General features: G+C 46.6%; 1 protein-coding gene across 9 annotated transcripts in view; it reads right to left on the minus strand.

Annotated features, from left to right (window-relative positions):
• Positions 1-12364, minus strand: part of MEGF11 (multiple EGF like domains 11) — a 2301522-nt gene that overhangs the window by 1577487 nt on the left and 711671 nt on the right. For all 9 annotated transcript variants that reach the window (XM_069624261.1, XM_069624259.1, XM_069624260.1 and 6 more), the window contains one exon: positions 3312-3413. In XM_069624261.1, the coding sequence (XP_069480362.1) occupies positions 3312-3413 (102 nt within the window). The remainder of the gene's footprint in view (positions 1-3311; positions 3414-12364) is intronic.

Below are 12364 nucleotides of genomic sequence, written 5' to 3' on the forward strand. Positions count from 1 at the left end.
GATGGTTCTCTCCCCTCCCCCAAATTTGGGAAGGACTTGTGCTTTGGAGGGGTGTCGGTTGCTGGCAACCTGAACAGAAAAAAACTTTTTTCACTACAGCTACCAGAATCCTTTGAGTCTAATTAGGCACACCTGCTTAACAGCCTCCCTGATGATTATTTGAGATAAGAAAGCACTAGGAGGAGAACAACCACAGACCACAGAACTGCACCTGAGGGATCTAACCCTGTTAATACTGACTACCTGATTTGCAGCAAGGGATCTAACCCTGTTAATACTGACTACCTGATTTGCAGCAAGGGATCTAACCCTGTTAATACTGAGTACCTGATTTTCAGCAGAAGGGATCTAACCCTGTGAATATTTGTCCATTTTGGGATGTGACCCAGCTACCTATTTTTTGCAACAGGTTTAATTGACCAGGACCGGGAGTGCGCGCCTCACCCACCTTCTTTTTTGTACTGAATGCTATGGGAGTCCCGGGCTCCAGAGGCAGCGCCACGGGGTGACTGTGCCCCACTTTGGAGAATCATAAAGATGGTTCTCTCCCCTCCCCCAAATTTGGGAATGACTTGTGCTTTGGAGGGGTGTCGGTTGCTGGCAACCTGAACAGAAAAAAACTTTTTTCACTACAGCTACCAGAATCCTTTGAGTCTAATTAGACACACCTGCTTAACAGCCTCCCTGATGATTATTTGAGATAAGAAAGCGCTAGCAGGAGAACAACCACAGACCACAGAACTGCAGCTGAGGGATCTAACCCTGTTAATACTGACTACCTGATTTGCAGCAAGGGATCTAACCCTGTTAATACTGACTACCTGATTTGCAGCAAGGGATCTAACCCTGTTAATACTGAGTACCTGATTTTCAGCAGAAGGGATCTAACCCTGTGAATATTTGTCCATTTTGGGATGTGACCCAGCTACCTATTTTTTGCAACAGGTTTAATTGACCAGGACCGGGAGTGCGCGCCTCACCCACCTTCTTTTTTGTACTGAATGCTATGGGAGTCCCGGGCTCCAGAGGCAGCGCCACGGGGTGACTGTGCCCCACTTTGGAGAATCATAAAGATGGTTCTCTCCCCTCCCCCAAATTTGGGAAGGACTTGTGCTTTGGAGGGGTGTCGGTTGCTGGCAACCTGAACAGAAAAAAACTTTTTTCACTACAGCTACCAGAATCCTTTGAGTCTAATTAGACACACCTGCTTAACAGCCTCCCTGATGATTATTTGAGATAAGAAAGCGCTAGGAGGAGAACAACCACAGACCACAGAACTGCAGCTGAGGGATCTAACCCTGTTAATACTGACTACCTGATTTGCAGCAAGGGGTCTAACCCTGTTAATACTGACTACCTGATTTGCAGCAAGGGATCTAACCCTGTTAATACTGAGTACCTGATTTTCAGCAGAAGGGATCTAACCCTGTGAATATTTGTCCATTTTGGGAAGTGACCCAGCTACCTATTTTTTGCAACAGGTTTAATTGACCAGGACCGGGAATGCGCGCCTCACCCACCTTCTTTTTTGTACTGAATGCTATGAGAGTCCCGGGCTCCAGAGGCAGCGCCACGGGGTGACTGTGCCCCACTTTGGAGAATCATAAAGATGGTTCTCTCCCCTCCCCCAAATTTGGGAAGGACTTGTGCTTTGGAGGGGTGTCGGTTGCTGGCAACCTGAACAGAAAAAAACTTTTTTCACTACAGCTACCAGAATCCTTTGAGTCTAATTAGACACACCTGCTTAACAGCCTCCCTGATGATTATTTGAGATAAGAAAGCACTAGGAGGAGAACAACCACAGACCACAGAACTGCAGCTGAGGGATCTAACCCTGTCAATACTGACTACCTGATTTGCAGCAAGGGATCTAACCCTGTTAATACTGACTACCTGATTTGCAGCAAGGGATCTAACCCTGTTAATACTGAGTACCTGATTTTCAGCAGAAGGGATCTAACCCTGTGAATATTTGTCCATTTTGGGATGTGACCCAGCTACCTATTTTTTGCAACAGGTTTAATTGACCAGGACCGGGAGTGCGCGCCTCACCCACCTTCTTTTTTGTACTGAACTCTCATGTCTGGTTCTGTTGTTTACAGTAGGCTACCCAGAGTCTGGTCTGCCGCAGATTCAAGGAAGACCTGCCGCTTTAATCAGGAACCACAGAGATTGCTTAACCACAGAGACTTTGATCAACAACAGACACAAAGATGGGTGGGACTTAGTTTCACAAGGGAGTGTGGCCAGAGCTCTTTCTGTTGAGAGAAGGATTCTGCCATTTTAGTTCTGGGGCACACGTTGTTCCTGTTTTCATCCCTTTACCTTTCCTGTTGCAAAGCACTCATGTTATGACCTCCTGCATACATGAGATTGTTGGTAGGGACCCCAGGATTGGTTCATTAAGGAAGGCTTAGCCTACTCCAATCACTGTGGCCCACTTGACTTTAAAGATGGCCAAGCCTCTCTTTTGGCAGATCATCTGAAGACTTCACAAGAAGTAAGAAAGAAGAACTCAAATGTGGACCCTGGCTGAAGGTATAGTCTGCCTTACTTCTTCTCCCAGTGAAGGAAGGCCAGGATATCAAAAGAGGAAAGCAAGATCGCTCCCCTAAACATCTCCCAGGGAACAGAGGGAGATACAGAACTCGGAGGACCCTCTAGTCGCTCCAGAACCAGTACCCAGCCAGCTCTCAGTGGAGTCAACCATGCTATGCATGGGCTCTGTGATGCTTGAATTAACGTTTGCGGCCTGTGAACAGTGAACCCGGAGGTCTGAGAAACAAAAGGCTGAATAGAGTAGCACAACGTGCTGTGCGTCAAACGTCTGGGTTCAGGGTAGACTGCGAACGTAGGCAGCCAGAGCCCACAGCATTTAAGTGTGGGGCGAGGAAATGAGGGGGGCAAAGGATGCTTGCTGTGCAGCCAAGAGGGGAAGTACTGAAGGCTGGAAATGGACCGGGAGAGGGCTAGGAACAAGCAGGTGCAGCCTTTTTTCAACATGGAATCGGCAAGGTCAGTCTTCTGTTCCTGGCCTTCGGACATAGATCCTGAATCACATTCTTAGAACACCTCATGGGAACCATACATAGCCTGTGTGTGAGCCTGGGGGAAGGCAGGCACCTATGCAAATAGTGCCTCCCCCGCCACCCCCGGGGACGATATACTTGCGTACATTTTCCAGGTGACACAATGCATAGTTCAAAAGCCTATATGGTGTGATAAGGATGATTATGTTAGAGTTGGAGTTGATTAGCGAGGGTAGTGCACCCCACCGCAACTGCTTGACAGCAGCTATAGCCTGCACTCACCTGTGCCTTGTGCATTTGAACCAGTTGAGTATATCTGTACATCGCGTGTAGTAGATCTGATCAAAGGGATGAGCGTAGGACTCCTGCACAGTAACTGCATAGCTGAAAAACACAAGACAAAACACATTTTTCTTTAGTGTTGTGGATTTGCATGGCGCCACATGCCACTCTAAAGTTACTTTTGGGTGAGGAAAACATATTAAACGTCAAATAGAAGTGGTGTGATATTATTCATTGCTAGTGCTCAATGAATGAGTAAAGTACCGTTAGTAGTGAAATACCAAATCAACACAAACAGTTGTAATTAAGAGCAAATAAAATGGCATGCGAACATATGCTGATGGTCGACTAGTAGGGGTCACAAATATTGACTATAGCGAAGAAATGTTCTTCAACAAACGTTTGTAAGAACTACCCAAGTATGTTTCCCCGTTTCAGAGCTACAAAGGAAGGCCTGTGCAATCTGTGGTCCCTCGCTGTGGTGAGGGGAGGTGGCGGTAGGCACTTCAGCTTCTCCAAAAACTGAGCAGACAGGATAGGGTGCGGTCAACTGACCTGTTGTAAAGATGTAGTGCAAGACATGACCAGAGAGTTAGTTACAGTGTTGGCAACCATAGGGGAAAACCAACAAAAGTTATATAGATGACTGGCACATTGAAGATGGTCGAAGTAGCAAGGCCCACACCTGAGCGCTAGCTCGATGTCAAATACTGATACTGTCAACAGGACTCGGAGGATGACAATACCCCTGACAAATGGCCTGACACCATGAGGACGCTGTCGGCTAACAACCCCAGAACCAGAGTGGGAAAGGGGACTACCCTGGCCGAGTCAACAACACTATAGCAGTAGACTCCAACTAGCCGAGCCACAGCAGAGTGTGGAGCCAGGACAATGACTCAGGCAAGAGTCTGGTGAGAACGGAGAGTGACACTTGAAGGCACAAATCCAAACCCATTGTGAGAAGGATGACCAGAACTAGGAGGGCAAAAAGCCCCGGTTCAGAAAAAGCCATCAGAAGCCACAGAGTGAAGCTGGTTATCGGGATATGGGGTAAGGGTCCCAAAGTGCGTTGGCACAGACCAGCTTAAAACATGCTGCACTGTGTCTGAGAAGGCTATGTAGAGGAGCAGACGTACACATCCGCAGGAAATCCTACCCCCCTAGCTCCCCTGTATTGGAGCCATGAGACCATGCCCTGTCTAACCTCAGCTACTGTAACAATAATACAGCGAGCAAATGTAAGACAGTATCCATTAAGACGCCCATATCGAATGTGCCTTCGAGTTGACAACAGCCCAAAGGAGGAGCTCCCTGAAGGAATATGGGAAGGAGCTAAGAAAATGAATTGATGACATCATAAGAAAGCATGCACGACATTCTGGGATACTGAATGATGACGATGTATGGATCCAAGAGGAGAAAGGATCAAGTAAATAATAAAGTGAACTCTCAATCGTTAAAGAAGAAGATTACACAGTAAAAAGCTCTGCAGAAATCAGAAGCATGAAGAATGTACAGACGCTGATAGGCAAGATAGATCAAGTCATCATATAGGCTAGCTATAAGTAGTAAATAGAATGCACGTGGAGCCACCATTGTATGGAAACTGGACATTGGTATCATGAAATAGTAAGCCAAATAATCAATGAGAAAGAATGAAAAGCTGTGTCGCAGTAGAACAGCAGGGTAGTGGAGCTGCATTGGGAGGCTGTCTTGTCTGAAGTCAAGAACTGAGAAATCGAGGTCAGCTATCCACGCTGAATAGGAGCGCGTGTGCGGAGGATAAATCCTCACACGTTAAGGTTGAAAAAATAACACAAAGGATGCCAAGTCTTAATTTAAAACATTTAAAAGTCTGCAGAATGAGCGGAATAATGGTCTCTTGTCACGTGAGTTAAGGATGCAAAAAGGTCTTGGACTTGGAGTTCCAGATATTATAGTAAATGCCCTGACTCCTTTTGCTTTCCCAGGATGATAATACACTGCAACGCCAAGTACAAAAAAGATTTCATGGCAGAAGGCATGGGTGATGAGAGATGCTGGGTTAATTGGGTGGTAGGGAAGCCTCATGTCCTATCTACTTAAACCTGAGTCTTGTCTTACGTACTGCTAATTGAGGCGAATGTTCCAGACATGGCACAAATCGTGCCAAACCAATTGTATTAGTCCATATAACGAAGGACCTTATAGCTTAAGAAACCAATGAAAGACTGTGTAACTAATTTTTCATAAATTACACGTAAGAAAAGTTAGATATCAGTTATTCACCTGATATCGGACAGCCAATAACAAGCCTAGCCCCTAGAGGATTGTATATCTAGATGTGTCCCTTAACCAATCCCAACACTTGATAGGTTTTTAACTATTGCCACAGAACATGATGTCACCCTGATGCATAAAGAAGTATATCATTGTATTTGTTGTGGAAATCGCTGATAGAAAGAGTGTACGTCTGTTGATGTTCGTTGCACACTTCCTGATATAGATAATTGTTAATAAAACAGCAACTTGCCATCTTCTTGAGTCTGTCTGGTTATTTGGACTCAGAGTTAATCTGGTGTAAACCCATCCAGCCATAAATACACGTTCCAAGGGCCATACGCTCAGCTACATGGCGGGAGACAAAGTGTTCTCTGTCCCAGTGTGAACTTAGGAAATATTCATTGATTGAAACCTTGCATGCTAGGGAACTGAGCTCCAACTCCCAGAGCACAATGAGAAAACACATTGTTTGACCAAATGCATGATGGGAAACAGAGTTCCAATATCTAGAATGACTTGAGAAAGCATCTGACAAAAGGCATTAAGGGAAAAGGAGTGCCAACTCCAAGAAGGATTTGAGAAAGCATTCACTTTTTGGCAATGCTGAATGCTGGGATATTGAGACTCAATCTCAGAGAAAACTGAGGGAAACCATTTGCTGAACGGAAACATTTGGTAGGCTGAGGACCTGAGTACTTACTGCTCACGCCCTGAAGAAAAAAGACATGACAAGTAGTCAGCATGCTGAGAGTAGAGGTCAAGCAGCTGAAACCAGAGAAACTTTTGACCAGTGACGGCTTGGGTACTCCTAAACAAACTCCCATATCCTGGTCTGACCACTGGCTGTTACCCAATGCAAGGATTGCCCATGTGCACCTTGAGAAAATCCAGTGTCTGACCAAAGAGCTCACTATCCTAAGGCGACCTACTCCAGGTTTGACCTAACACAAATGTAAAACCTGAACCATGAGCTGCCCTGAGTATCTACACAACAAACTGGAATTTGAATTGGTGATGACCTTGAATGCCTTCACCCCAACAGCAACTAAAATGTTAAGGTCTGTCATAGGAAGAGAAATAAGTGGTTTGACTAAGAGTTAACAGCTATGAAAAGAGACATTAGAAAAATGTTGAGAATGTGGCACAAATCTCTTAGCAATGTGGATAAACCTAGTTTCAATGGGGCTTACCAGACGCTAATACAAAGGTAGAAAAGTTGATTGTTTCAGCTGTCAACAAAACAGCCAAAGTGTTTCTAATGTATCCTGAATTTAGCAAGCCTCACCAAATGATTATGCTCACCGTGCCTTCGCTGGGGCTAGACAACAAGTTGGCCATTGCCTTCGAGGGTACGGTGCACAGAATACAATAGCAGCTATAGCTAATGACCTGCTCAGATCGGCCACCACCTTCTATGCTTCATGCTACAGCCCACCTCACTGACCGAGAGTTTATAGCTTTAATTGCATCGGCCAAGGCATCACCTGAATAATGTTACCCATGCCCAGTAAATGTACCTAATTGTCAGTTGGGAGCTGAGTCCAGGCCGTATCCGATGTATGCAATCCATCCTTAAATAGTGGGATTGTCCCCACTGCCTTCAAGAGAGCACTGATAGCTCCACTGGTCAAGAAGCCTAATTGGGTTCGTACCACTGCAGACAACATTCACTCTGTTTTGAATATCCCATCCCTGGATATAATCCTGGACAGGTCACCTCCACACAACTAATTAATGTATGTGAGTGAAACTTCTGCATGCCAATCCAGCAGGTGTTCTGCCCTGAGAGAAGCACTGAAACGCGACTACTCTACAATAAAGGGAACATTTTGGAGGCTTGGAACCAGAATAGGGAAGCAGTTCCTTTTGCTCAACATCTCAGCAGCTTATAGAATTGTCAACCATGTTATGCTACTGGACAAACTAGCCACCACTAGTGGTATCCAAAACACTGCCCTGAAGTGAATCACCAGTTTCCTGCACAACGGCCCCATCCAAGTGAAAATAGGTGCCTTCAAGTCCACCATGAGTCTTCTGGCATGCGCAATTCCTCAAGGCGCCATTATCTCACCCTGGTTCTTTAATGACTATGTCAAACCCCTGGCTTACCTAAATCAGGGGGGCAGCTTGTGACCCCCAGATGGTTTGGTAACCAGAAAGACAGAGGAGTAGGAACCCTGCCCTTTGGGAAATCTAGACGGACCAAGCAGATGGCATTCTTCTTCAAGAGATTCTGAATGTCCTGCTTTAAAGCAACACTCTTCATGGGGTCTCTTAGGTAAGGCATTCATGTTATCCCCATGGTATGAGGGGAAGAGTAACATTCTATGGCATACCCTACCCTGGTGATGCTCCGGTCCCAGGTATCCAGAGTATAATGGTACCATTGGTGATATAAACACTATAGTCTTCCCCCTACTGCACTAGACAGTTGGATGGTGGCGCAGTGAAAAGCACAAATCCTTAGGTGGGGTTGTTGCTCTGGTCATCTGGAAAGGAACTCTCTGACCCCGACATCCTTCCATCTGGGCCCTGGGGAAGCAGGCGCAGGAGGGCCTGGTTTGATGGAGCAGGGAGGAGCGCGATTCCTGCTTTCGGCAAAGGGTGCTGCTCCCCAAAAAGCATTACCACCTCTAAAGGAAGAATTAGAGGGACCGCTTTCCAGAAAGCATCACACTGCCAGTCCATCATGTGCAGATATTGTAGGGCTAAGACCGAGGTGCCATGGTGAGTGCCAGAGCCCACACACCATCAAATGCAAAATTTGAAAGAAACTTGGTCTGGTGATGCCTGCCCTCCAGGAGAGCTGTACCGTCCGATACCGCCTCCATCTTTGTGCGTAGCTTGCGAAATCACCCACTAACGACTGCATCATATAGGAGGCAAAAGCAGATGCCTGAAGAGACAGTTGGGCCACGGCATAATTCTTCCAGAGGGCCCCAGCACCTTCTTATCCCCCTGGAATCCCACATCTGATTCCTCGGGGTGGGGGGGGGGAGGCATAACCCATCAAGCATGAAAGGAGGCAGACAACTTTCAAGGAGGAAGGGAGCGAAACCTCCTCTTCTATGAGAGGGTGAAGTTTACTCATAAACCTGCAAACTGATATCCAGTCAGATTGCTTCCAATCCTTCCAGATGTTATTCTTGACATCCTGGATGAGAAGAAGTCAATTCTTCACAGCCTTCTTCAAGTGCCTCACTGCATACATGGCATTAGGGGTTGGCATGTACCAATCAGAATCCTTGGCTAAAAACTTCCCCGCTGGCTTTGTCCTCTGCATGAGAGGAGCGTATGAACGAAGAAGATGAAGAAGCAGAGGAATAGACAGGCTAGGGCCTGAGCGGGACAGGCCCACCCAAAATCTGTAAATTCCCACTGAGCAACGCTGTGTGGGCATTTACAGATGTACATTTCACTGCTGTATATTAGCTTCAGGCCCCACTTGTTAGACAATCCTGGCTACGCCTCTGTGAAGAAGAGGAAGATGGGGGGTAAGGATGTGTCTCTGCTCTTGGCTGGCCCCTTCTCCTCCTGCAATGTCTCTCTGATTAGAGATGTCAGCCACTCAGTACTTTGAGATTGGTGCCTCTTCTTGACAGCTCGCTTGCTGAAGAGGGAGCTGGGAGACTTTGCGCCTGAAGAGAGCACACCGTGCCTACATTTCTTTCAATGTTCCCCCCATGGCTGCTACCCAGAGATGGGGTATTCTCAAACAAGCCAGCATGGGAAACTTCTGAAGGCCATGCCTTTCCAGTATAGTGACTCTAGTCTGCCCTGCCATGAGCAGGAGACTAGTATCTCCCGAGCTGAGCAGGTGATGACCTCTTCCCCGCGCCAGCCCTACATTATCCGCTCCCAGTCACGCTGTGCCAGGATGCAGAGACACTGGGGGAAATACCAGTTACCCTTCAGGAGGCAGTACAACCTCACCCCACTTCAGTTCAATACCTCCCTGACACCTGTGCGCCCCGTGCGATCACACGTGCACTCTGCCCAGCTCCATAAGAGCGTGGCCATGGTTTTCCTCCTGTCCCTCGAGTGGTGTGAAGGGTTGGTGATGGGAAATGGGAGAGGTGCATACGGATGCAGGCTTTGGGAAACGAAGAGGACCATGGGACATTTCCCTTCACTGTGTTTGTTTCCGTTTTGATAGTACGGTTGTAAAACAGGAGTTGTTTAGACTCACATCACTAAAGGAGGTTTGTGTTGGGGTGGAGAGGAGGAAAGGCAGAATGCCAGACAGGGGCTATGTCATCAGTTTAGGGGGGTTGTGATTATTTCACAATGGGGTAAGGAAGGGCAGTCTCTAGACGATATTGCCCCTGGGGCAAAACACCAGAATACGACCCCCCCATGCTGTTCCTCTACTTCAACCCCCTGCATCCCCATATCACACCTTCTCTAAAATAATGTAACCATTGCAATTTAAATACCATTTTATTGACTTGTACTTAAAATTAATAAGTAAACAACGTATACAACAATATTTTAAACGGGAATTCATTTTCTATCCCTATTTTTGATGGTTGTCTAAATGAAGGGCACACTCCTAGATGATGCTTCAGCAACTGCGTCCACTGCTGTACCATAATCTAGTTTTCCAACAATTTTGTTCTCAATTTAAAGTGTGACAAAACCAATAGGTCTCCTCAGTTGGTGAACACAGCGCTCAGACACCACTCCAAATGCCCTGGCAGGAGAATGGCAGATGGGTGTGAAATAAAGGAAGGAAATAAGCAGTGTTGGAAAAGAAGGCAGTACCTAGCTATATTGAGTAAGCTTAGGTTATAAATAATGCCTTGAAACTACTTCAAAGCGCTATAAGGGAAGGCCTGGGAAGTAGGTCATCCATGAGGTGTTGCCATATGATCTGCGTACCTAGACAAAGATATACGGTGAGAGCACCTCAGTGCAGGATGCCGATATCTAGAAAATGGCATGAGTACTAGGCATGTGAAGGAAACAGACACCTCATGGGCTGAGTTCCTGGGGATGTAATGTTAACTTCTGGCAAGTAGCTGCAAGCTGGATGGATCGCTCATGTGTAACGTGCTGCTTTGGGGAATGAGACAATGCCATGCAACAAGTCTGAAACCCTGGTGGCGCCTACTAGGCTTTTCTTCATTCTGAGGGTGATCAATCAAGTACCATCAGTGGGTAATAATAACACCGATGAACGCAGAGCTTAGAAGTGGTCCCTCTACACGAAGCTCTATAGAAATCACCAAATTATGATATGATGCAACTACAACGCAACAATATTGAAATGCCTGGTAAATTGTTTGCCTCCCAGTAAAGAGCATAGTGTGGCACGCTGACTCCATGTCACCATAGCACTTGTTTACAGTTGTGGACTTCTATGTTCAATGCATTCTGGGAGTTGTAGTCTTTTGTTTAAACTGTAATAGCATACCACAGAACAATGATTTTCAAAAGAAAAAGCCCAGTGTTGTTCAGATGACATGGCCTCACTCATTTGTTTTCACCACAACATCCCACAAATAAGCATATGAGCCTGGTCGCCTGGTAAAAGACCATAAATACATGCCAATTCATCCCCTACTCATAATACACCTTTCTTTGGTCCGCTACTCCCCCCACCCCTGATCTCCCCAACCATCTACTCTGGGAAGCAGTCGACCATAAACACCCAACCCTCCACTCTGGCATGTCAGTGCTATGCAGAAATGATCACTGTTTCAGATTGATTAGTTTCACAAAGAGAAACTAATTTGGGAAGTGGAAGCCTTTTTTAAAAAAAACTCCCAGCAGAGTACTAAGCCATTGGCTGCAGGGGGCTAAGGGCAGGGCAGGCTTTTGTCCGCTGCCTTTGTGCGCACAGTGCTCAATGATATGATATTATATGATAGGTTATTTATAACGCGCTCAATACCCAGAGGTTTCTACGCGCGGACCCGGGGACCGAACCTGTGGTGCTCCGTGTCGTCTTGCTTTCAAGGCGAGCATGTTGCCCCTGAGCTAGCCTCCCTCAATGATGTGAAATGTTGCGGCTTTGTGCATTCCCAGGTGGGAGATTTAACAGGCTGCGCCCCTTGGCCCAACTGTGCCCTGGGATGTTGGCCAGTTTGCCCGCCCCTAGAAACGGGCCTGGGGGAGGTATGTAGGATGAGGATCGTGAAGATGAGGGGGCATGCAGGGGCATAGTTCTGCTGCTTTTTTGTTCACTTGGACCACTGGGCATTGCATTCCAGAATTGGGCCCGCATTGCATGCTGGGATCTAACTCTTTTCCAGTTGAACCCAGTATGGTCCCATTAAGGTGGAGTGGAATCATGACCTATTTGGGTGGGGGAATACTGCTTTGTGAATCTATTTTTAGACATCTTCCATAAAGATTTTGTGCAATGTGCATAAGATCAAACATACGGGAGAAATCTATCAATTGCACGGTGTCTTCTACTCTGCACAGAGGTGGCTTCTCCAGTGTGTTTGTTGAGTAGTGATGATGGGCGCTGCACCTGCAACGACCACAAGTTGAGCAGAGAAGGCGCTGAACTTAGAACAAACCCTCCTGACTTTCCTCAATGCCACGAGGACCCGCCCACAAGGCCCTGCGCTTTTCCCTTTCAGAACAGAACATTAGACATCCTGGGTGACCTTTTTTTCTTTGGGAACAGCCGATAATTCCAAAACCCTCTCTGCGTGATTTATTAACATCTAAGTAACAGAGTCGTCCTGGTCAGCGCAGCCAATCAATTCTGGTATTTAATTTTGGTTTCTCCTTGATTGGGAGGCCTGGGTTACGATCTTTCTTCTCGCAAAATC

Source organism: Ambystoma mexicanum, chromosome 11 (genome assembly GCF_040938575.1).
Source record: "Ambystoma mexicanum isolate Mex_15411 chromosome 11, UKY_AmexF1_1, whole genome shotgun sequence".
Classification (NCBI taxonomy): Eukaryota; Metazoa; Chordata; class Amphibia; order Caudata; family Ambystomatidae; genus Ambystoma; species Ambystoma mexicanum.